This window comes from Pangasianodon hypophthalmus, chromosome 25 (genome assembly GCF_027358585.1).
Source record: "Pangasianodon hypophthalmus isolate fPanHyp1 chromosome 25, fPanHyp1.pri, whole genome shotgun sequence".
Taxonomy (NCBI): Eukaryota; Metazoa; Chordata; class Actinopteri; order Siluriformes; family Pangasiidae; genus Pangasianodon; species Pangasianodon hypophthalmus.
In genome coordinates, this window is record NC_069734.1 from 10,178,093 (window position 1) to 10,204,857 (window position 26,765).

The 26,765-nt window shown below is 39.2% G+C and overlaps 1 protein-coding gene across 3 annotated transcripts; it reads left to right on the forward strand.

The window, feature by feature from the left end:
* The first annotated feature begins 557 nt into the window (after positions 1–557).
* lrrc4cb (leucine rich repeat containing 4C, genome duplicate b) lies at positions 558–26,765 on the forward strand. 3 transcript variants are annotated; one of them, XM_034299479.2, is made up of 2 exons: positions 558–1,484; positions 19,652–26,765. In XM_034299479.2, the coding sequence occupies exon 2, from the start codon at positions 19,697–19,699 to the stop codon at positions 21,590–21,592; it is 1,896 nt and encodes a 631-aa protein (XP_034155370.1). In that variant the 5' UTR covers positions 558–1,484; positions 19,652–19,696; the 3' UTR covers positions 21,593–26,765. The 3 variants fall into 3 exon arrangements, with proteins under 3 accessions (XP_034155370.1, XP_034155371.1, XP_026793166.1); XM_034299480.2 differs by having other exon boundaries at positions 558–1,252; XM_026937365.3 differs by lacking the exon at positions 558–1,484 and adding an exon at positions 1,860–2,181.

Consider the following 26,765-nt stretch of genomic DNA (forward strand, 5'->3'; position numbering starts at 1 on the left):
TCATACCCGGGTTGCCAAATATAGGTATTGTAATCCCAGAACAAGTGTCAAGATAATTTTCATGAAGGGTATTTATTCAGTAACTGGTTAATCGTGGTCAGGGTCACAGTGGGTCAGGAGGTGATCCTGGGAACACTGAGTGCAAGGTGGGTAAATTCACCCTGGGTGCAGTGGCAGTTCATCACACGGCACTATGCTCACACACATTCACTCCTACGGGTGATAGCTAGCATAGCTAGTCAGCATACCTGCTTGTTTTTGGACAATGGGAGGAAACTGGAGAACCTAGAGAAAACCCATGTGAACATGATCAGTACATGGTCAGGACACACAGAACTCCACGCGGACAGCACAGGATCGAACCCTGGACCTTGGAGCTGTGAGGCAGCAATGCTACCTGCTGTGCCACCATGCTTCCCTGTGCTGGATATAATATAACTTCTTATAAAAAGATGAGAAATCAAATGTAATTTTTTTAAAATTATTTTGATGACTTTATGCTAAGGACATGATTTTGTCTTAAAACCACCAATCTGGCAACCCTGCAGGAGCAGTGAGGAGCTTCTGCAGCTCTTAATGCTCATGACAGTAGGCGGCTGCAGTGTGCTTTTGCCTGATTTCATCTTCATTTCTCTTTCACGGCTTTGAGAAAGAAAAAAGCATCCATAATATACCATATAAATATATATTTAATTTTTTTTGCTCGGGAGATGAGGGAGAGGCAGAGGCAGAGGCAGTGCACCCTCGCTGAGGACTGAAGATGAGTGAATAAGATTCAGGAGGAAGTTCAAGTCGAGTCTACGTTCTGTCTCAAGGAAGAAGCGCGCGCGATGTTCGGAAGCGAGAGGAAGCGAGAGATTCATTAATCCGAAGCCAATCATCCGCAATCTGAAGCCAATAATCCGCATTAACCGCATGCAAACCTGTGCACAGGCTGCAGATTGGTATACAGCGAGTATAACGCAGGATAGGAAAGAAGTGTGTGTGTGTGTGTGTGTGTGAGGGAGAGAGAGAGAGAGAGAGATGCTGTGAGACATTAAAGCATCAGCCAAGTCAGCATGTTACGTGTTTAAGCAATGGATCGCGCGCGGCTCGTTATCTCCGGCTCTGATACACCGGGACCCTTCTAATAATTGCTGGATTTGGGATTTTTTTTTTCCCCTACATCGGAATAAAGCCTGAGAGAGCCTGCTGAGAGCACCCACTGTGGATGTGGAATTTATCAGAGCTGCCCTGCGTTTGCACCAAGAAGGTGATAGATTTATTCTTTTCTTTTTTCTCGTCTTAATTTTTTCTGCATTGCTTGCTAGAGGCTCTCCGGCTCGTGCGCTCACATCTCACTAAAAAAAAAAAAAAAAAAAAAAAAAAAAAAAAAAAGACCTGCATGGATTTCACATTAACTTGAGGCTGAGGCTGCAGAGGATCATCCGTCCATACTGCTATCCTTGCCACAAGCACATATTTGCAAAAGAGAAGGAAAATGTGTAAGTAGGTGATGGGAAACTGTTCTAGATTTACTTCTAAGTTTCATGCCAGTGCATGTATTCTATGCATTTGCATTCTAAATTTGATCCATCTACCTATTACATTTTTATCTATCTATCTATCTATCTATCTATCTATCTATCTATCTGTCTGTCTGTCTGTCTGTCTATCTATCTATTCAGATGGATAGACAGATGGATAGACAGTCTGTCTATCTTCCCATCTTTAAATCTCTCTATCTTGTCATTGGCTGCATGATTGAAGGCTGGTGCCAGAATAAGCTGGTAGAATTTGGATCCCACCACCTCCCTCCCCCACCATCCCCCCTTCTGTTGCTCCACTTAGCGTTACTTTTGCTAGAATATGGCGTTGGGTCATTCATATTCCGTTCACATGTGCAGGCTTTTGCAAAGACGCAGGAGGAAAAGAGACGCCGTGTGTCTGCGATTGTTCCCATCTTCACTTTGCTGCATTTGATAAGTAAATGAGGTGAAAGGCATCCTGAGTACATCCTGTGTTCAGCTTGTTACTCATCTAACTGCATGCTGGGTCACATCCTAGGATGCGTTATGCCGTCTCCTACAGTTTTTGGATGGTAATTGTGAAAAGAACAGACGAGGGTGGCAGCTCACATGCAGGGCTGTACCGTGTGTCTTCAACAGTTAACCCTCTTGGTTACACCACAGCCAGGTGAAGGTAGGCATTACATTCCTGACATCCTGGGCGAGATTCTGGGTTGTACCGGAAGATTGCGTATTTTCTGTGTATGATTCATGGTCGTGGGTTGTTGCTTCCTTGATACTTTTTTTGCGCATGAACTGTTTGACAGGAGCTTCCGTCTTCCCTGGTAAACATGATTTTAAAAAAAGAGAAGAAAAAAACACTGAAAAGCAGGGATGCTTCTGCATTTTAATCCAACAAGGTGGTTAAGACAGTTGGGAAGGTAAATATTCTAAAGTAGCAGAATAAATCTCTACATTTGTGCATTCTGGATTCAGGAAGACAACAGCTACGGCTCCTCGTTTCAGTGCCTGCTTGTAAGGACATCAAGCAAAGGCAGTCATCTGAGATAATTGCTTTTAACTGGCACTGCTCTATCTATTTCAGTTCCTGAAATGATGCACTAATTATAAATGTCATCTCCCACAGTCTGCCAGGAAGATCTGTTCTTTTCATGATCTGGAAGCTACAGTGCAGTTCATGTACACTTAAAACAAGTTGAGAAGGCTGTCTGCACTTTATTTCAAGTGGCACGCCTTTGATGAATTAAACACTGAATGCTTTATTCACTGCTTGAAAATATTTAAAAAAAGGGTCCATGTTTATGTTTCGGTTATGACCTTATATTTGTTCTCATGATTCTTGAGACCAAGCAGGAATGCAAATGTGATTGCTGGATCAAAAACCAATGACTGGTGAAAAAAATGAACAAACCAATGTTGGGTATCTACATGACAAAGAGTGGATATGTGGTATGTGATATATGATATATTTCTGCATGCGCAGAAACACTTCAGAGACTAAGCATTTTAATTATCAAGATTGCAGACAAGAATTGCCTATTATTATCCATTTTCAACTGCAAATGCTGCAAAAAAAATCATAATGGCTTTCATGGAACATGCTTGACAGCTGCTCTATTTAGTTCAGTGCATTCTGCTCCATAATCATCTTATCCAGCTTAAATAAATGGAGCAAAATCCCAACGCAGATGAGACCAAATCAATCTGCTAAAAATTAAAAGCATAATCACATTTAGATGATAATGTTACTGACTCAGATCAGTTTGGTGCTTGCCACTTTGCCATGGGCTTCACTGATTTAAATTAAACTCTAGTATAAAATGCTATGGAACAGATTGAGGTGTGGGTGTTAATTTTCAGCTCTGTATTTTCCTTAGAGCCATGTTTGTTGTGCTGTACAAATTTTCTTGAGAGTCATGTTTGTTGTGCTGTACGATGAGGCCCATGTTAGCTGTCATCGCAGTTGTGGTGTGTACATAAAGCTACGCATCAAATAAAATAACCCGTCAGCCTCAGTCATTTAAAATCTTTTGTAATTCATATATATGTCCTATGGTCTCCATAAATGATTCTTGTACTGAATTACCAAATCTTTGAAAGTCATAGTTTAATGGTGACATCTCCAATCAATATACAGCCATCATACTTAGACCTTAGACATGGATCAAATAAAACCAAATCACCATTCATACTTTTTCTTCATTTAGAGTGTCTTTGTGTTCAACACTATAGACTTAATATATGAGATAGCTGCAAAACTGCTCCTAAAATTTAATGTGAGAAGTTACTGAGATTTGGTTAATTTACACAAGCTAGAGACAGAGATCACTGCTCTTTTTCTCAGGGTGATGACCTGAATTTAGCCCTGACTCATGGGCCGCACATTACAAACCCCTAAAGTGCAGCTTTGATTGATGGTGTATCCTCACAGCCGGCTCAGAGAAACAAGGTTTAGTGTGCAGTCCTGGGACTGAAAGTCCACAGCAAGGATGAGTGTTAATGTGTTGAATGTGTCAACTAATGGAAAAACAATGCCAAATACCAGTTGCTTCCCCATAGTAAGGCGGGCATGTCTTGAAATAAGAACGTTTAGGCAAAATAGCACACATTTATCTTGATAATCCATGCCATTTAAATGAAAATGAAACAGCGAAGCCGTTCTGTTCTTTTTCAGAGCTATATAAAAGCCCTCTCTAGTGTGGGTCAGGTAGGAATTTCACCTCATACCATGAAAAGACATTAAAAAGTTTAATAACAGAGAGGGAAGTTATCATGTGTAGTGGCTTCTTTTAAAATTCAAAAAGAGGTCAGAGGAATAGTGAACAAATTCATTAAAGCGGTTTCCGTTTTAAATCCACTAATGCAGATCCATTCATGTAAAAAATTTTCTCACATTCAGCTGAATCCTCAATTCAGCTAAGGTAATAGAGACAAGGCCCTGCCAGTCACCCAGCTGTGCTCTCTGTTCTAGTCATTAAAACAACTCATGGTCTTTTATTAATCATGTAGTTAGTTTCCATATTCATCTGTCCCCCCAGAATATAAAACAACAACAGCACGCCAGTGGAATTTTAATTGCCACAATTGAGGTGCACTTGTGCATCACTTTGTGCTATTGTGGCTGGTCCCACATGAATACCCTAAAGATTGCACTTCCCAAAGCACTTTATCCCCAAGCCCCACTCTTTCTTCAGTGAATAATCTCATCTGGAGACTGTAAACTTAAGAACTGCTGCTATAATCGTCAAGACTATAATGCTCATACTGAACATCCTTTCAACACACATAGTGCTGTTTACCTTATAGTGTACTTTATCTGTCTTTTGTCACCCAGACGAGAATGTGCGATGTTGTTGTGCTGGTGCTTTTTTATAGTCTGGTTCCTCTCAAGGTTTCTTCCTCATGTTGCTCGTTAAAGATCTAAATCTACATCCTTTGTGACAAATTTGATTGTCAAACACACTATACAACTAAAATTGAACTGAACTGAATTGAAAACACCTGTGTTCCTGTTTAGGTAAAAATGCTTGATTTATGTGGGCCATGACTGTAGGATCAAAACCATCTTGGACACTGACATGCTTACGGCAGCCTTTGTGAAGTGTAAATGGATTTTTATTCTGTCCTATTGTACCTATTGATCCATTTGGCATGCTTCCATTTTGCTTTACTGCACTTTTATATTTCTGGCAGTTAATAACAATGTTGTCATGAGCAACATGTAAAGAATTATGTGTATGTGTATAAAAATCTATACTGTACTACTGTACACTAATTGGTAGTGAAATATACTACACAGATTATGAACACCAAAGAAAAAATCACCAGTGTGGAATTAGTTGTTACTGTAGTCTATTTTAATAAGAGCATTGCGTGGAAAAGCCTTCAGAAAATATCTGGCTATATATAAAATCACCCTCTACACATAAAAAGGGTTGTTTAGCCAAATGTGTCGCACTAATAGCTGATATTTGCCAGGATGCTTTACTGACGAAACTCCACAGGATTAAGGCAGCATATAGGTTTGTTTGGTGTTAATTGTCTAAATGGTAGTAGTTGTTACTCGTTGTTGTGACTGCCATGACACTATTTACATGTTTCTGTCACATGTCAGTGTAAAAACGCATGCTTTTACTCTAAACACTAAGTAATATTTTGTTATGTTTGTATCTAGATTATGTACTAAAGCATTTTTGCCCGACTCAGCCCACTATACCTCAATATTACATTCAAATATTATCATTAAAATACTTCAAATTCTTTTTATTTTTGCATTCCTGACGATCATGGGAAAAAGAAAAGCACATTCTGTTTCCATATTTTAGTTTGAGGAATTTATTTATTAGTTTAAAGAAGTAGGTAAATCATTAGAATGTAATTAATACCATCATTTCATTAGCATGGATGCTAGTTAATCACATTTTGTGTATTTGCTAATTCTATGCTAGAAATTTCAACCGTATTACTCATTTAAGAGCAAAATGCAGCCATTTTCAGCAAATAAACCTTGTAAAATTTGATATTGTTGCCTGACATGCGTTAATACATTTTTCAAATGGTTAAATTGGTTAGATTCGATGGAAAATGATGAATAAAAGTTTAAATTTTAAGAGTTGCCACAAATAAATGACACCTCAATCATGGAATCAGCCTTAATACTCTACATCATTGTCTGGTGCTTCACTGTACCTCTTCCTGGATTATTCAGTATTAATGATTAATGATACAAAGCTCCAAATTTTGGGTGTCATTTCACCTCATGTAAAGTACGTTAACCAATCGGTGACCTACACAAATCAAATAGTGACTTTGGTGTAATCAGATGTCATCCGAATTATGGCAGATGAGTGAGAGGCTGAACAGGCCGCAGTAGTATAAATCCCACAGCAGATGTCTGATTCCATGCGTGGATGCTTTGGAAAACCCTGTCTGAGGGGCATATGGCACTCCGGAGGAGGTCCAGAGCATTCTGCAGACACATAGACATACAGGCACACAGAGGTGAAAGTTCATCTGTTTAAAAGGCTTCTGAATTTAGACGCACACCCTCAGAGAAGCTTATTAAGCAAATGACTCATTTAAACAATAAATGGACATTGGATGCTTTGCTGCCTCCAGCCGCTCTGACTGTAATAAATATATCAGTGGTTTTTGGAAACACTGCCTTTGCAATTTAATCAGAGCTCCAGTCGATATCATCTCATGAGTGAAATGACAGACTGGATGTTGAATGTTAATATAGGAAGCTTCAATAAACACTTATATTCCATTAATGCTCCAACTGTGTAAATTGTAATATGCACAAAGATTAGATATCGAAAGCAGACTGGGAGCTGCTTGTGGAGTATCATTTTGCCATGTGCGCACAGTAGATTTTTGTAGGCTTAGTGATTCCCTAACAAATCTGGGTTGTTCATTATTTTGGAAACACCTCTGTCACATCTTCCCCCATGGACGTCTTTTTCTTCTCCCTCAGCACATTTCTGAGATTGGAGAGAAACTGGAGGGCAGGTGGCTTTTTCAAGCTTCTCAGGTCAGTTGGCATGGATTCTGAAACAGAAGGGTGTCAAAGGGAACCGTGTTTTAGAAGCCCATATACCACAGGGTGCTTAGAGTCCATGCTGGTGCAGACAATCAGAGTTGAATTTGTTCCACAACAAAGGATGGAGGCAGATATGTGCCATTCAGTATCTGAAAAGTGCAAGCAAAGATGTGAAACATGTCTTATCTTACGAAACAGATTAAAGCTGTGTTTGTAAAACTTTTGGCTAAATTTTGCCATCACAGACAAAAACTGCACATAGTAAAAAAAATCATCTTTGGACGTAAATTGTGATTGACGGTCTTAGAATGTATAATGTGCCAGTACAACCAAAGACAGTTGACATGGGAATTTTTAATTAAAATCTCTGAGTGTGAACTCACAGGACAGCTACAAGTAGTGGGAATGTTGAAACATAAAACATGCAAAAGGACAGAAAAATAAATTCTCATTACCTCAACCCACAATGAAGAATGTTTCTGTTTATGCAAACCAATTTTCTGCACAAGCCCGGAGCACGCTGATTGATGACGTAAGCAGAGCATAGTAATTTTCTTTAATCACAGGTCTATTGATAGAGGATCTTCATCGTACAATCTAACAAGGAGAACGCGTTATTGCACAGTCTGTTATAGAATTCAGCCAAGATTTTATTAGGAACATCTAGTGTGACAAGTAATAATCTTAAAAGACTGCTGAAATCATACGGTCTGAAACAAGCTTAAGCTTTGCCAATCTTCAGCTAATATGGCAAGTGTTTTAAGCAGTTAGTGTCTCGTGTGTTTGTGTTTATTCACTGAAATTATTATTGACTTGTTTTTGTCTTTTGCTCTGCAATTAGAATGACTATTTCTGTACCACTTAGGCTTGTAAGCTGGTGGCAGAGCAAAAAACTCCAGGATTTTAGCACATATAGAGTGTAAGTGAGCAGGTTGAATGGATGTGATACACAGAAAACCCCGTCGAGGCCTCGAACACACAAAATTTATATGTGCAACATGCAAGCAGCTGAGTGCTTCAATTGGCCTGGCCTCATACCAAGTCAATACTAATGACTAAGGAGACTATATGGCCACAGTAAGATTATAGCTCTGAGGCCCCAACCCCTTCTATTGTCATCTCAGGCAAGGAAAGTAATGGTTACCATGGTCTGCCCCTTTTCATCTCCTTGCTGCATTGTCTGTATTATACAGTCATTAAGGCTAATGACTACTCAGATGTATTTGTTTTGAATTGTGAAAAATACACGCAGCCCGTAGCAACATGTAGGTGTGGAAAATATCGGCTACAGGATGAATAGATGCAACGCCGGTGTGACAAGGGAAACCGAGCAGAATGCGTGTACGCCGTTTTGTTCACCAAACCAGTGAAGCAAGATGATATCCGGCTCCTTTAGTGCATCACTTGTGCATGAATGTAAATGCTCGGTGCTTAGTAGAACGCCCTGGTCGCTGAGGCTTGCGTTATAATTCATGCAGGTTTTTTTTTTTTTTTTTTTGCATGTTGGACACCAGGCGTGATGGATAGACCAGCTGAGACAGCACTTCAGCAGCACCTCATCTCCACGCATCGTGATCTTAGTGTTATGAGGTTCTGTATGGCATTTTACTGGAAAATAGATTCAGCACATAAACTTCATTGGAACATATTTCATTCGCATTTGGTGTTATTTTTGTTTGGGTTAAAAAGGAGGGCTCTTTCGCAGCCAAACAATCAGGATCCAGTATGACTAGGTGATGGATGCAGAGAAAGCTACTCAAAATCCACCCCGTGACAGAAAAGCAGTAATTTGTTCCATCTCAAATTACATACTTTCATAATACACCAGCTAATTTTTAGTGAAATTATAGTGATCACATATTAATACCCAAATGATATATCATAATTGCTGAAAAATAAAGTGTGGAATCCTGGACAGTATTTGCTCTACATGGCAGAACGGGAGGAGCTAACAGATTGCAGAAGCACCAAGTTACAACAGTGCTTCACTGTTGCCAATTTAGCAAATTTGTCACTAGACTTGTGATTTTTTAGACCCCTTTAGCAACTTTAATTCAAAAAAGAGCCTAGTGACAAATCTAGTGACTTATTTGTAGTGATCTAGCAACTGTCCTGCACCTCCAATTCACACCACAGCTGCTGGTTATACGAGCTGAGATAGCAAGTTTGGTTAACTCACCACCATATGTTCCCAGTGACTAATCACTGATCACTATTGTTTGCCAATGACCAATCACTTATCACTGTTGTTACCAATGACCAATCACTGATCACCATTGTTCCCAGCAATCACCAAACACCAGTTTTCCCAGTGACCAATCACTGATCACTACTGTTTGTCCCAGCTGTACACTTTGTTGTTTTTCATGTTTAACTCTCTTGGCTATATTTACAAGTACTAAAAGTGAGTTATTTCACCCAAAACAATTTTCCAACCAAAATTCAGGTACTAGATATTGTATTGATATTGATATTGTAGTTGAGATTTGAGACCTATGTTGTGGTTATGGAACACAGATGGAGAAAAAGCATTTAAGCATTTAAATTTACTAGATGTGTAGTACAAAACAAGAAGCAATCACAGGCCTTAAAAAGTTTTAGCTTTCAGAACCATTAAGAAGCTCTTAGCACATTTGGCAGCCAAATTTGCCAAATAATTCTAGTATTAATTATTTACCAGCCTCCATTATGTGTTTATTTTTTATCTGCAGCAGCTACCAAAGTAATGACTAACTAGCTAGCTAACTAGCACACCTTATGATGGTTAAGGAGTAAGGTTTAATCTACAAAGTAAAATGATATGTAGTCTTAGGGACTGCAAAATTTTAACTCTTATCTATTGACACTGAGGGACTTTTAATCAAAAACACGCAGACAGAGCCTTATAAAACCAGCCACTATTCAGCCCTACAGAATGATAAAGTCTTATTTGACACCTGGTCATAAATTGACTTTCTAAATGTCTCAGCATTTTAAAGCACAAGTGAGGTGCAGGACCTATAAATGTATTACACTTCCAGCTGCTATGTCAAAACTTGATGCCTGATATCTCAAGATAGAACCATATAATCTGAAAGTCAAGAAATGGGAGCTAAACGTCCAGTCAGATAATCCATGGGCCAGCAGGAGGGCATTGTATACGTCGCTTGATTGGGTGCATCACTCAGTCAGATGGATTGCCTTCACCAGGGATCCTTCTCGTTTAAAATAATGAATGGAGGCGTTGAAGATTCAGTATGCAGAACGTCGGATCTGGTATCGTCCTCTCCACAGGACATCTCAAAACATGACCCATTAGTAAGTGTGATAATGACAGCAAATAGTCTTGCTAACATGTTGTGTATTATATCGAGCATGGTGGCTGATGAACAAAGTAATGTCCCTTGTATTAATTGCCCTTAAGAGGTTACTTAGCTGAATATGAGGCTGGCTACCTCCACACACTGAAGCATGTCAGTGCGTTTCAGCAGCAAAGGCTCTTTCAGAGGATTGGCTGTGTAATGCAATCTGTATGCAGGGGATGAGTGCCATGCAAGCTGTAGCTCCCTCATTTGTGCCCATGCAGGAGGGTCACTCCATCCGTCTCTTCCCCCCTTTTCCTCCCTATTCTCCTCCTGCCTGCTAGCAGTGCGCTCTTCATTATCTCAGACAAAACCGCATGTCACAATATGAAGTTTTCATAGCAACCCTTAACTTGCCCTGAGCTGCTTATGGACAGCCTGACTGATTTTTTTTAGAATTAGATTTTTTCATTGTGGGTATTTTTGTCTCTCTATGCAGACATTGTGGAAGTCAACAGTCTGTGCAAAATTTTGTGTCTTGTTTGTGAATAATGAGGGAACCTATTTCCGACTGGAGTTCAACAAGGAGTTGTCGACAAAAGCAATCTCTGTTTTAGATTTTGTGTTTAATTACAATGCACGGTGACTTAGTTAATGAATAATGAATGTGACTCTATGCTCGATGTGCTCTGACTTTTAATGCAGTGCTCCGACTCTTCATTTCATCTCTACACTGTGCACTTTCCACAGCATCCTGAGTTAAATATACCTCCTAGGTATAACCAAGTCACTGTTTTCATATTGTCAGAGGGGGATAATGGTTAAAAACCTTAGACAGAGTGCAAAGAGAAGCTCAGGAACAAGAGCTCAGCTGAGTTTGACCTCGAGAAGCAATTGCCAAGCAATAGGAGGTCAGATGGCCAAATGGGTTATATCTGTAGCGCGTGTGCGTGTGTGTGTGTGTGTGTGCGTGAATGTGTGAGAGGAGAAAGCTGTCACATGGATACAAGCGGCTCTGGGAGTGAGGATATTAGAGAATGCAGCTTTGTGAGCTTTGCACGATGAAACGTTCTCACTCTTCTCAGCGTACAGAGAAAGGGTTCTTGTTCCGTGTGCACTATAATGCTATAGTGCAGTTGCTAGAGCAACCTATGATTGGCTGTCTGTGGAGTTTCTAAAAGAGGCACCATCTAGTAATTTAAAGAGGAATTAGGCTTGGGGGTTCGTTGCTATTCTTAAAATGGGTACAATTTTGCACTGACACCATAAATGCTGTATCCATTTGCCACTGAAACTGTTTAAAAGTGACTCTAATGCAAAAGCATGAATTATTCCTAAACAGGCAGTGTGTGCGCGTGTGTGTGTGTGAGAGAGAGAGAAATGGTAGGGGTGTAACACATGTATATAGAGCACTGAGTCACCACCGCTGTGCAACAGTCTGGACACAATGTGAGGTCCGTTCTCTGAATTAGAAACACAGCAACCTGAAAGGCAAAGGCCTCCCAGCAGCAGCTCGCAACACGGTTTTCAAAAGGACCATAATATTTAGGCTGGATTTACTCTGAGACATCCCTCGCCATCTTATCCAGAGGGTACCAAGAAGGTGCTGGGCTTAGAAACTGATAAAACATATGTGCAGTTCTGTCATTAAGAGTACACATTTGGACAATTTTATCCTAGCCTTCTTGCTGTAGTTCTGAAAGGACTGAGAACCAAATGGATGTTATGAAAGTGATGGTCAGTGATCCATTCCTTGTCAGCAACAAAGCAGGTCTAGTATAGAATTCAGACATCAGCCTTAGAATATAAATGTCCTCGGTTCAGATTTGATAAACATTTATGAATGGTTTGTCTCTGCATGCTGTAAGAAGCCTGCGGAGATAAAGCATTCATAAACTGTAAGGATTCCCTGCATGCCGTATGAAGCATGCAGAGAATCGTTACGCTTTGCTACAAGATTACGTAGCCTTCAGATTGTTCAAAATATCATTTAATTTTGAATAAGATGTTCTGCTTTTAATCCTTTGATGTCAGATTAGATGTACATGACACGGTTTGGATCCCACAGAGTGCTCTAGTAAATCGGTGGTGAGTTTTAGGATGACCGTGCTGTCTGTTGAGTTTTCGCCCAGTCAGCATGTTGCCGCTCTCATTCTCCATCTGAATGGCGGAGTGAACTGAAGGGTCTAGGCCAGTGAGATCACTCTTTACTCAGATCATCTTGATGAAGAGCCTGTCTCGCCTGGATGCTCCCATAGATTAGATGTGTTTCGGCTTTGTGACTGTTTCCGGAGGGAGAGAAAAAGAAGAGAAAGTGTTTTTACAATATGTGTCTGGTTGTTGCCACTTTGCTCGGGCGAAGTGATTTGTTGTGGTGCGGAATAATGTTTTTCAGCTCTTTTGTGTCGGCTCGCACAGCAAAATAACAGAGGGTGAGAACGCCTTGCTAAAAATTCCGCCAGTCAACAATAAGAACATGCAAGATTGCCTTCTCACGAGCTGTGTATTTCCAGCAGGAAGAGCGGCTGCCAAAGTAGTGACTGAAGAGCTTTTGTCTAGTAATTGTATTCCTCCTCAAGCTCTTTCCCCATTATGTTATAGATTTTCTCTGTGGGATGTGGTAGAAGAGCAGCACACGAACACTTCCCCATGGACAGATTATCTGCTACAATGGTGTTAAGGTCCATTGTTGCGAAGATGACTAATAGCATTACACAAGCCGCAAATCTGATGGGGTCTTGTGCTCAACTCTGTGCTCAGAATAACCTGATGGAAATTCCAATGCACGTCTACAGGGCCGACATTAATTTGTAGGAGCGAGGCTTTCAGCGGCTGTGTTTACCAGCTTCATATTGCCATACATGCACACGTTTAATTTTGTTCCCAATGGCATTACAGCTGCAGCTCGGGATGTACAGGACAGAGAGGCGAGACCGTGATTGATTGCTCACTAATCCACTTTTTATCCTCACCTGCAGTGCTGTGGGCTGCAGTTTTGGCACTGATCCTGACAGTTTAAAAGTGAACCAGTATTTTCACTAACAAGGGTTTCACACAGTTCCAAAACATGGGGGCACACCAGCCCATGGGCAATAAATTACCCTCATGCATAGCTCCTGTATTTCTCCCAGCGGTGTGTGCCTGAGTCTGAGTCAGGCACATGGTGAATGCAGTGGCACAGCTGCTTGCTCCACATCCTACACCCGCGCTTGACTGAGCAGCTCCTGCAGAAGATCTCTGCATGTTGCACAGTGTCATGACTCAGTGACTGATGTCTATATCTAAAGCCATTCTCAGTCTGTAAACCTGCCACTCAGCAAGTCCTTCTGATGATTTATTCACTGTGCATAAAAGATTTCATCAAAGATCATTTGTTTTGCTTGAACTGGAGTATGCCAACTAAATGGTCGCACCCAATCAGTACTGGGGTCTTGTGTATTTCGTGGTGTCATAAAATACATGCGTGTAATGTAATAAATTGTGTTCTGAAAGCTTGGCTTTTTTGGCCTGTTCTGATTGTTAAACATAGTCGACTGTATTCATTAGCTGTAGGTTCTGTGAGCGCTACTAACTTTATTTGCTTAATTTAATAAACTAAAGAATCAATTCATTATAAAGATGTACAAGCTTTGTGTTTTATTTCCATGCCGAAAGCCACTCTGCGATGGAATAAGCACAGAAGCTGAGCTAATGAAGTTGAGACAGAGATTCAATAAACATGCAGTCAGAATATGATTAAGAGCTAAATTACAGTGGATACTAGCACAAATAAATATTAAGTATTATTATCTTGGTAGCTGCAGCTAACAGTAAATAATAAATCTTACACTTGGTCAAGTATAACATGATGAGCAGAAATATTGGATTATTAAAGCACTCTTTTTTACCTAATTGTGTCTAACATGCTAATTTGTAAGCTTGTGTTGTGAAGGGCATGCTGGCTAATTTTAAAATGGTGCATTCAGTTATCAGAGTGATTCGGGAACCAGAGAAAGAAAATCTGGAATCCAGTACAGCGGTCCAAGTGCAAAACAAACCAAAATCTCAAAAGCAAATCAGAAAACGCAACAACAAAACCAAAAACACAACAGCGAATTCAGGAAAAACGTTACGTTATTATACAATATTAACTCAGAAGGGAAAAGGGCAGGTCCTTATCTAACATCACATGCTAGTGGCTGATTGGATACGGCATATGTTTATTATAAGGAAGCTTTTCAGTCTGTTATCTCGTTAGTCTCGCGAAATAATTTAATGCACAGTTGCTTATGTTGTTATATTAAAGAGCAATTCTTTTTTCTGAATAACGCAGGTTCCTTTAGACACGTTTTCAGCGTTCACATGCTTATTTTAATGACATTGGCAGCATATCTAAAATTACATCATATGCATGCCCTTTCAGACTGATGCACACTATTGCCAATCAGCAATGAGTATGTGATGTTCAATAACGACCTTTTGTTTGTGCCTTTAGTTCTGTTGATGTGCTTCTGAATTTGCTGTCGCTTTTTTGGTTGGTTAATGTGTTTTGCACTCACGGGCCATCGTAATCTATTTACAAAAAAAGCAACAGATTCAACTGACCAAGGTGATCTATTTGTGCTTCATATTCATATTCCTGCTGTTATCAAATCCCAGCCATATTCCTGTGAGCCCATGGATTGGGACTGTCTCCCATTTGTGTTGACACCTACCATAATGAGTGTGTCCTGCGTTTGGGTTACACGCTCACCTGAGGCTCTGCGGAGCTCTGTATGGCTCCAGCATGTTGAGAAGACCAGGCATTAGGAGGTAATCAGCAGGAACATTAGGAGCGTGTGACTGGCGTTCCCCGCAGACTAATCCACCCACGCCACCTGACACGACCAAAGCCTGCAAGGGGAAAAAAGCCTGATTGTGGCCATTTTGTCTGATTATTTATGTGTCATTATGATAATGGAGGTAGCACAAGTTAGTTTAGCACAATCTGATGATTATACGGATTATACCTGGCTCCGGGCTCAGAGGGATTGGGCTTCGTGCTGAACTAGTCTGCGGCGCAGTAGTCCTACTGTGGACGTGCAAGATCAGGGCTCCAGAGGATTGGGAATGTGCATTACTTCCAAGAGTTGTACCTATTTTCTCTAAATAAACAGCTTGAAGAGCTCTTCTGAAAGGCAAGTAAAGTATTGATTTTTACATGTTTCAGCACATCTGCAAAGAGGTCCTCAGTCCTCAGCGTTGAATGGCAGGGTTATGTAATGTTCATCCTTGTATTTGGTGCATAATTCTCTATTTAAATTAAATTGGATAGAATGGATTGACCTGACCATCAAACTAGATTCGAAACAAATGTAATTAAACACCATTCACAAATTCCTTTCATTGGGATAAAAGCTTATTTTGGATAATGACACATTAGGAAAGGGAATCAGGCTAAACACTTGAAACAGTGACTATAATGGTTATTCATGTGTACATAGGTATATGATTCAGTACAAATCTATCTTTTACGCTTATTAACGTATCTTCTACTCAAGGCAAACCGAATGCACTTACACTTACATTTCAGTCTTTGTAAATTCTATTGAGAACTTGTAAAGCGTCTCTTTTGACTGCTGCACACTCTCCCACTTTCAGTAAAGACCTTGGCAGTCAGCCTGTCAGCCAAACCTCTGTGTAAGCCATCGGTTCCATCCAAAAAAACAATGTCTCCTGAGAACTTGCTTTTGTGTGGTGTTTGTCCTTTTATAGTTGTAGGGCAAACAAAGCTGAGTGCCTTCCAAAATTGTGACTGACTGATTTAGTTGAGGTAATAGTTCAGCTTATGAGATTATGTGCTGTGCGTCTGAACACCTGATTTTTGAAGCGTTTGCATGAAAGGAGGATAAATAAATGACCACAAAATAATACATTATTGTGAGAAGTAGATTATTTGACATTAAATCACTGTCTCCAGTAATCAATCAATCAATCAATCAATCAATCAGTTAGATATAAGATTGTCATTGAAGGCTAATTGTTCTCGACATTTCGAGTAATATATTCACAGAGTGTGACATTAGTTACAGTATGACCTTGAATTCAATGACTTATTAATTTGTAAATATATTGCATGTAGTGGTTGCAAATTGGTCTTTTTGTCCTCTACAGAAACCAGTGAAAAAGAAAATCACCTGTTTAATTCCAAGTTGCTCAAGAATGGAGCATCAAATTACCAGAAATTAAACCATGGCAGAAAATATGATAGAAAATAAAAAGTGTGATAGCGAATATTAAACGCAACATAAATATCAGTGGATATATTTTTGCAATGGAGGTGGTCTCACTTAACCATAAGAATAATTTGTGAAGGCATTAATAGTTCTACAAATTAACTATATAATGCCTGAAAAGACAATTGACATTTAATAGCAATCCAAAGGTTCATACGATAAAGGTTTCTGCCACCATCCTCTTGTGGACTTTTTCCTTCCAATCAAAATGACACTTTTTCTAATGTCCAAGAGTGCATTGGAAAGACCATGTCAGGCATCGATTGTGAAGTAAAATGTGGTGGATGATTGATATAGTGTTATAGTCGTTCTATCAGAGATGCTGTCCTCTGCAGCCACTCTTGCAGATCAATAGGGCTTTTTACTGTCAGACATTCTTGGGTAATTGAATGAATGAATGAACCAGTCTGACTTCGGAAGCAGACAGCAGGTCCTTGGAGAGAGACATGGCATGATGGCATGCCTTGTTCAGTGCACAGAAAAATAATATATCTTTAAAAATTATGTATTATAAATAATAATAACAGTAATACTACTACTACTACTCCTACTACTACTAATAATAATAATAATGTATTAAATACATGTATCTTATTATTTATCATATTTATATTTATATAAACATGAATAATGGTTGTATGCAACCATTATGTTGTACCATTCCCAAATTTCTTTTATTGAAATATGCATGAAATTATATAATGAATATATAATTTATATTTTATGGATCAAAAGCTTTGTATATATCAAAAGCATTTGATTAGAAGGTTGGTTTTATTGCTTCAAAATACTCCAGGCCCTGCTTAATTTCTTATCAGCTCGAACTGGCATTCACCTCTCTTCCTTTAATTACTTTTTTTTTCCTGCAAATGTTGATGAAGCTGTGGGGAGATGTTTTGTTTTTATCACCTGTACTATGAACCAACTGAGAAATGAAAAAAAATGAGCTTAAATATGCAATATTCTAAATTATGTTATAATGGTGTTGAATGGTGTTTATAATGGATAATGGTTGCATTGCTATGTAATACATGACAAAGGCTGACAGCTGGAATAAACGCTGCTTGTGATTTTACATGAATAATTATTATATTGTTCTCAAAATTAAAATTGCATTTATATACATGCCACATAGTTGAAAGCCCTGGTGTTGGTATACCACATAAAAATGTGATCTAGTTCTTTTAAAACTAGTTGTTACGTTACATAAGCAATGCAGTGGTGTTTCTTAGATCAATATTTGTTAGATTTCCTTGAGATACATATAAGTATGAACAGCAGGAGATGTCTCACACAGTCTATATTAGGCTTGTGTGGGTTGTCGGGAACTTGGTGTGCACTAATCTCTATTTATGGACTATTAGTCCAGTTTTGTTTTCAGTATATAACAAATGTGAGAATTGAATACAGATATTTAATTTTTGATGGAATAATTGTTTTTGGATATGGGCTCTGATTTCGCAGTCAGTCAATACGTCTGAGAACATTGAAGTTCTCTCCGATATTCATTGGTTATTTTTGGTTTAAATACGTGAGCTCCTGCTAGGATGTGGCCTGATTACATCGTGCATCCCATTAAGAGTATGTCCCCTGGAAGACCTCTCATCATCTCACAGTGCTGTGTCAATTATGCTGCTGCTAACTAACACTCGCTGCTGAATGCAGACATTAATCATCTATGTCTCCACACAGTTAATTCAATCACATTTACGCATTTTTGCAGTTCCTGAGATGATATACACATCTGCCCTGAGTGTGTTTCTCCATTGCAGCTGGAAGAAAGCATGACGAAGCCTCTAACCTAAATTGACTAAACCTGTTTCTAATAATATTTGTTATATTAAAACAGGCATGAATGTAATAAACGTTGTCACAAGTTTGGTTTATCTTCATGTTGAAATGTTGCAATAATGAGAGAGCCCACTTGATTTAATAGGTGTAAATTCAGTGAATTGTGGCATGCGGTGCAAATAACAACATTTTTTGGTATTTGATTTAAACCTGTAATTAACAGCACACTCTACTCGCACAGAGGTTATGTTTAACTCCGCCAAGCGAGTTTGGGTTACTGACCGATGTGCCAGATCTCATAATGTTTTCATCCAGCTCGCTCTCATTTTCCTCCTGTCTGTTTGTCTCTGTCTCTTGTTCTCTCTCATATACACACTCAAACACACTCTATCAATATAATTTTGAGTGATGTTAGCACATACTTATAAACATGACAGGTAATAATCAGATTTTTTCACGAGAACACTCATAGAAATTAATTTTTTCTGTACTCCACTACTGGCATATTTCTAGTAGGTTTGAATGGTGCTTTAGGCCAGTAGCATCCTGTATAGAGAAAGCCAGAAGTGGATCACAGTCCTCAGGGGCCTGTATGCTTCTTCCATCTATCTGGCAGTCTGTTGTTTCAACATTTCCGTATGTTGATTATTTTTCCTTGCAGACTGAAAGACTGTATTCAAATACTTTTCCATTGGCTAAAATAGTGTGTATATATATATATATATATATATATATATATATATATATATATATATATATATATATATATACATATATATGTGTGTGTGTGTGTGTGTGTGTGTGTGTGTGTGTCTCATGTACTGGAGAAGATGTAATAATGTAATAAAGATGTATAATAATCATTTTGGAGGTCATCTTACTAAATACTTCACATTGCACATACACAGATTGAAGAATTACACATACAAGATCTAAAGTGTCATATTTAAATATGTAATTTAGTTAAGCATCTGTGAATGTGGACTATGATTCTCTTTATTTTTGAGTACTAGGAAGTCCTTATAGTACATTACATATTAGGTCCATAATCATAACATAGGATGCACTCTTTGAAAAAATATTCCTCAAGGGTTCATAAATATATAATATAATATGGAACCCTTTATCTAAAGGGAAACCCACTGTTGTGGCATTCTAAGGGTTGTCCCAGGGGGGGTACTAATTATCAGTGGACTATACTGTTTCAAAAGATAGCAAATCATCACAACCTCAATCACAGCATCACTAAAAAGTAACTATTTTCCTCTCTTTCAGGCTGCTTCATTTGGGGAGATGGAACCAGCAGACGATAAATTATGAATGTTGAACAAGATGACCTCTTACCATCAGCACCAGATGATGAGAGGTCCTAGATGGAAAGGGGCTTGGTTCGACCCCTTATTCCTCCTGCTTTTGGCTCTGCAGTTGCTTGCAGTGGCAGGATTAGTAAGGGCCCAGACGTGTCCCTCTGTGTGTTCCTGCAGCAACCAATTTAGCAAGGTCATCTGCACACGTAGAGGACTCAGGGAAGTCCCTGATGGCATCTCCACCAACACCCGCTACCTGAATCTTCAGGACAATCTTATCCAGGTCATCAAAGTGGACAGTTTCAAGCATCTACGGCATTTAGAGATCCTCCAACTTAGCAAAAATCATATCCGCAGCATTGAGATTGGCGCCTTCAATGGGCTAACCAGCCTTAACACCCTGGAGCTCTTTGACAATCGCCTCACAACCATCCCAAATGGAGCTTTTGAATATCTCTCTAAGCTCAAAGAGCTATGGCTTAGGAATAACCCAATTGAGAGCATACCAGCCTATGCTTTCAACCGTTTACCATCCTTAAGGCGGCTGGACTTGGGGGAGCTCAAGCGTCTCTCCTATATCTCAGATGGAGCATTTGAGGGCTTGAGCAACTTGCGCTACCTGAATATGGGAATGTGTAACCTCAAGGAGGTCCCCAACATTAGGCCCTTAGTTCGCTTGGACGAGCTTGAGATGTCAGGGAACCAGCTGACGGTGATCCAGCCTGGTTCGTTCAAGGGTCTTATCCACCTCCAGAAGCTGTGGATGATGCATTCCCAGATCCAAACCATTGAAAGGAACTCTTTTGATGACCTTCAGTCATTAAGTGAGCTGAACCTGGCTCATAATAACCTCACATTTGTGCCCCATGACCTTTTCACTCCTTTGCGCCATTTGCAGAGAGTACACCTACACCACAATCCATGGAATTGCAACTGTGACATTCTGTGGTTAAGCTGGTGGCTAAGGGAAACCGTACCAACTAACACCAGCTGCTGTGCTCGCTGTAACTCTCCTCCAAGCCTCAAGGGGCGCTACATTGGTGAGCTGGACCAGAGCTACTTTCAGTGTTATGCCCCTGTCATTGTTGAGCCTCCTGCAGACCTCAATGTTACTGAGGGAATAGCAGTGGAGCTCAAATGTCGGACAAATTCTCTGACCTCAGTCAGTTGGCTAACACCAAATGGCTCCATTATGACACATGGGGTATCCCAGGCACGTGTGATGGTGCAAAATGATGGAACACTGAACTTCACCAGTGTTACAATGCACGACACGGGGAACTACACCTGCATGGTCAGCAACATGCTGGGAAACATTTCAGCTTCTGCAGTCCTCAATGTGACCTCCATAGACAACAGTGGTTTCAGTTACTTCACCACTGTCACTGTTGAGACCATCGAGTCCCCAATTGATGGGCTGATTAGGACCCCTGAGCAGCCTTCCTTTGGCTGGGTGGCATCATCTACTACAAGAGCGACCCCAATATCCACAGAGAAAGCCTATACCATTCCTGTGACGGACGTAGACAATGAGGGAGCTCTCAATGGTTTGGAGGAGGTAATGAAGACCACCAAGATCATCATCGGCTGCTTCGTGGCCATTACACTCATGGCTGCCGTCATGCTCATCATATTCTACAAGATGAGAAAGCAGCACCACCAGCAAGATCACAATGGGCCGACTCGCACAGTCGAGATCATCAGTGTAGATGACGAACTGTCAGGGGTTCCTGCGATGGAGAGCCACCTCACTCTTCCTCCACTGGAGCACGAGCACTACAACCACTACAACTCATACAAGAGCGCTTACAACCACGCCTCGACGCTCGGCTCGCTGCATAGCTCTGTGCATGAACCTTTACTAATCCAAGCCAGCTCAAAAGATAACGTGCAAGAGACACAAATTTGAATTTCCTCACTTTGAACAGGAAAAGTTGATCTTTACTGACAGTATTATTGGCTTTGGTGGTAGACATGTCATGATGATGAAGATGGGGATGAAGACATGTCACTGAGGATGTATGTATTATTTCAACAAATGTGTTTACAAGCAAAGATTATTTATTTAATGATATGTCTAGTGGCTGAATCAAAAAAAAAGAGTTCATATCATTTTCCTCCTCCTAATTTTCGTTTGAATTTGGGATTTAATGGATGAGTGGTCTGCTGAAAAACAACGCACTTGTGAATTCAAGGTAAAATGACATGCTTTTGGCAGCCTCCTGTGAACAAACCACGAGGTATTACATTCATAATAATGACATATTTGTTGTATCTGTGGGCATGCTGCAGCATTTCACTTCATCTTTTCACATTTTAGTGAAATGAGTGCAAAAGATGGCCACTAAGGACTTAAGACTGTAAATAATATAGTGTAAGTAGATGTGATAAACCTATCTGATGGATGCAGAAAATTCAGAGAAGAAAATCAATTGTTTCTATTTCCCACAATATGATCATATATTGTGCAGCAGCAAAAAAGAAAAGCCTTCAATATAATGGTCTAGATAATGTGATGCAGATGATGGTCTCTGTTCATTTCTGAGGTACTGAATTCCCTGAGCATACGACATATGAGTGTAATAACTGGACAAAGGTATAAAGATGTGTAATTATGTGCATTAAATACTGCCCTTTCAGAGGGCGTACAGGTAAGGCTTTAACATTCAAATCCATTTAATGACCCTCATTTGGAAATCAGATTGAAGCCTTTAACCACTACATCTCATCCTAAACTTGCTTTTCCTCATTTGCCCTTGGTCAAATTGTTATAAATCAAGTTGGTCAAGTTGTTATGAATCCTGTGAGAGGTCAGATCAACTGACAAAGGAATCCCCCCCACATTTAAACACTGACTCACAAAAAAGTTTAGCTGCCATGATAAACAGCAGTGTCATACTTTGCAAGGGAAAGCACAATTCTTTGTTTAATCTTGCATGTAGCTCATTTCCATTTCTGTGGAAACTCCTTACCTTGCAGGTAGAATATTGGGTTACTGCCCAGTGCTGGTAAGGATCTTACGCTATATTATTAGTGCTGTTACACGGCATAAGGAAGGATTTTATTGTGGTTTGTGTTTGATGTGTATGTGTGTGTGTGTGCAGTGTAATAACTATCATTTAAAAATATTAATTACCATCCAATTAACAGCACTTTCAATTATCAAGCACTATCTTATTCATATGCTCTGCTGCTCATCATCTTTTCCTTTTGCCTGAATGATTGAATAGAGTGATAATGTGAGCGTTTGTATGTTTAAAAATTTGGTTTCACTATTTTAAAACTTTTACAATTGTGAAAATGAGATGTTAGTCTCAATGTAATGCTGAAATGATAAATATCCACCTCATTGTCATACACATTAAGTAACTTCAAAATGCGACTAAGAATGCTGATTTAGAGATTAAAGAGAAAGTCTTCAGTTTGCCAGCTTGAGCTTTTGAGGATTTTCAGGAAATTTAAATGTTAAATCATTGATTTAACAATAAAAACATCAATCCAACAATAAAACAGTTTTTCTAAGGTTTTCAAGAGTTTACCATAACAAACATGTAAGCAGGCCAATAACAGATGAGGGTAAAAAAAGATTTTTATTCTTGATTTTATTTTATTAGTACTGTTTTGTATTAAATATTTGACATTTTGTTTTAAACCATTTACTGCCACTGGTGTATCAGCTGTTCAGAAAAGCTTCAGAAAAAAAACATAAAGATTCAGAAATGAGATCGAGAGGCAGAAAAGAGATAAAGATTTCCTGAATTTCTCATGTGTACTATATATTGAGTCCTATACTTATTTACAGTATATACTGTACCTGTTTGTTCATGGCTTTTATTCTTAGTTCCATTGGAGTCTAAATTCTTTGCAGGGCTTATAAGAATTCATATATGTTGATATGTGGAAACAAAAGAGAACCCATTGCTTATCTTCCAGTCAAATCTTTTTTCCAGATAAACCCAAATAGGACTTACAGTCAGTGTGTACAGAAAAGAACTATACTTTGGCCATTAAAAAGAGTGACTGTGTGTTCTTGAGTGACAAAAATGACTTTTCTCAATCTGCTCCAGTGCTTACATGAACAGCAGTGTCAACTACTGAGTCGAAACCACCCTGGCATACGTGACTCTCACCGTGTATCTATGGCATTAAGCAGAATTCTTTTTTGTTCTGTTTTCTTGTTGTGATTTGTTTGTTATTGGTAACTCATTTTAGATTTCTATGATGAATTGAAGTGAAGAATCCTGGTATTTTATCTCTTTTTGAGTGAGAGAATATGTGCTTCTCCAGAAGAAGATTTCTACACAGACTGTTTAAGCATTAACAGCAACATCTCTAAATCCAACATTACATATGCGGATCAGTCAATGATATTATTGGGATACGCTTATTTGAGGGTTAACCATAATAAAAAAAAAAACACATTTATTAATACCAGAGATTGTAGTTCATACAGTACATGCTGTAAATGTAAATAAAATGTTTTTTTAAGTGTTGGGTCTTTGAATTATTAATCTTGGGAAAATTTTTGTGTCGACGTTGAGAGAAAATGTTTATTAAACTATGTCTGACTTTTTGGTATTCAGTAAGATAAATGTCTTGTATAGTTTCATATAATGTTTAGATATGAATATGTACAAACTGCACACAACTTTCAGCTTTAAAAAAAAAGGCTGTAGCTGCTGTGAATCTTGTATATTAGCTCATCTGAGCAGGGCTGGGTGCTTAACTCACCCCACCTTGAACTGTACACTGCCTGTAATAAACTCCTCCAGAGACACAATAATATTTTGTATAAACTCCCAGGGAATCCCCGAAGGGATGATCAGTGCTGGAGCACTACATGTAAAAACCCAAAGTCATTCATTTATTTCTTACACTGAAGTGGAACATTATATATTTTTTTAAGAAATGTATGGTTTTCTCTACGTCATAGTATTTACTCAACATTTTTTGAAAGGATGACATTAAATGTGATATAATATTGCAGTAACAGTGCAAATACTCAATTATTTGGCTTATTACTGCTGGATAGTTTTGTAGATGAACTTGGTAAGAAACGCATAGCCTCATAGCCTCATAGCCTATGTTAATATATCAAAGCAATGTACTGTAGAAATGCCAGAAAACCATTCATCCTATGGTCTCTGGGTGGGATGGATGACATACTCTCACTCCCCTGTGAATCACAGTGACACAAGCTAATCACAGGCCTCTGTGAGTTCATGTATACAGAAGAGGGCAGATAGTGCTTTTCTCAGAGTGTGTTACGCTGCCCTGTATTTGAAAAAAGTGGAAAAAACATGCGTTAGGTTTCATCCTTCCTGGATGGTCTCACACTTCCAAATTCTTAACAATTTACATAATTCAAGTTATATTAAAAGATATGAAGGGTAACATTAGCTTTAGGGGTGGGGTTAGCGTTACTACATTTTCTTGCAACTTAATTATACAAAGTCATATATATAAAATTTATATTAACTGCAATTGCCCTTGTACAAACTTCTCATGAGATCAGTTTGCCTATTATGCAAAGCTACGTATGTAAAATCACGGTGCCCAAATTTTGCTCTGATATCTTACAAAAATATTCTATCCAAAACAAGATGTATAATCGCTGATGTATAATCATGACTGATTGATTAGATTTATTCATCGTTCATGCTGATTCAATGATTCATTTAAACCAATTAACTGGTGTAATCAGAGCAAGAGAGAGTTCACAAAGAGATACACATTATATGCCTTATGAAGCAAATAGCAACATGACTCATGACTATGTGATTCAGCAGTAATTCCAGAAAGCAGTTAATCCCACGCATACAAGCAATTCAGCATCTGTTCCCTGATTGTCCGTGTGGGCTTAATTTAGCCTGCATGTCTTGAAAAATGGCAGCTAGAGTGAATTAAAACCCCCAGAAGACCTTGACAAGTCGGAAATGGCTTTGGGAAGGGCATCAAAGTGCATCAATTAATTATAAACTTGACATATGTGGCCTGCTTTTATTACATACAGCTAATGCATCTGTTGAGTAAAGAGTACGAGTCAATACAGGTGTGTTAGTGGAAATATATGGGAAGAATAGCTGTAGTCCTTGTGTGTAATAAAGAATTGGTACGGCTTCAACTACATCATCAATTCCATGAGTCAGCTTCTCTTTCGATGACAAAAACAAGTCATCACAAGGCTTTATTTCACCTAGATGGAGGAAAAATGTTCTTCTCGCACATACATAGCCTCATCGTTCATTTTGGCACCCCACTGCACCAAAGCGAACTGAGAGACGAGTGACCTCTAGACATGAGCAGACACGTCTTGGCTTAAGATGGACTTGATTTTACAGCACCTCCTGTTGAGTTATGAGATGCTTGACATCTAATCCATAGGGCTTAAGCTGAAGTCTCGGTGAAACCCGACACTTGTGAATAGAATTTATAGGCACCCCACATTGTCTCATTCCCTGTGTGATTAATTGTGCGGGGGCGCTGACAGACGGAAGTACATCAGTTAATTAATTTTGCCTGGACAATGCCATTAGCCACACCAGGCACCGAGAGGAGGTGTGGGATTGCAGGCATGTGCCATCAGATTGTCTGCCTATCCCAGCTCTCACACTCACCAGATATAATGAATGTAATCAGCAGTTGGCACAAGCTGGCACTGGCACCCATCACATTTAGAAGTAGCGTTATCTATCTATCTATCTATCCGTCACTGAAACGAATGGAAATGAGAAGGATCAGTTAGGATAGAATCTCATTGTTTTGGTAACGTATTTATTTTCCAAACAGCTTCCAGTTATGATTGTACATTACGTTTTGGCATCGGGGAAGATGAAATACAGCGAGCCGATGCTGCCAGTAAGTGCGTACACTTCACTCCCAGCTGAAGCATTTAGGTGTCAAATTAATTAATCCTCATCCTCCTCTGAGAGAGAAGAAGCCTGCCAAGTGCAGCCTGCACTGCTGGTTACCAACATCAAATAAATGCATTTGGTTATCAATGTAAAAATAAATGTGCATCTCAAAGTCGAGATCAGTATTCATATATTCCATTTACTTCATCTTTCTTCATTTGCATACAT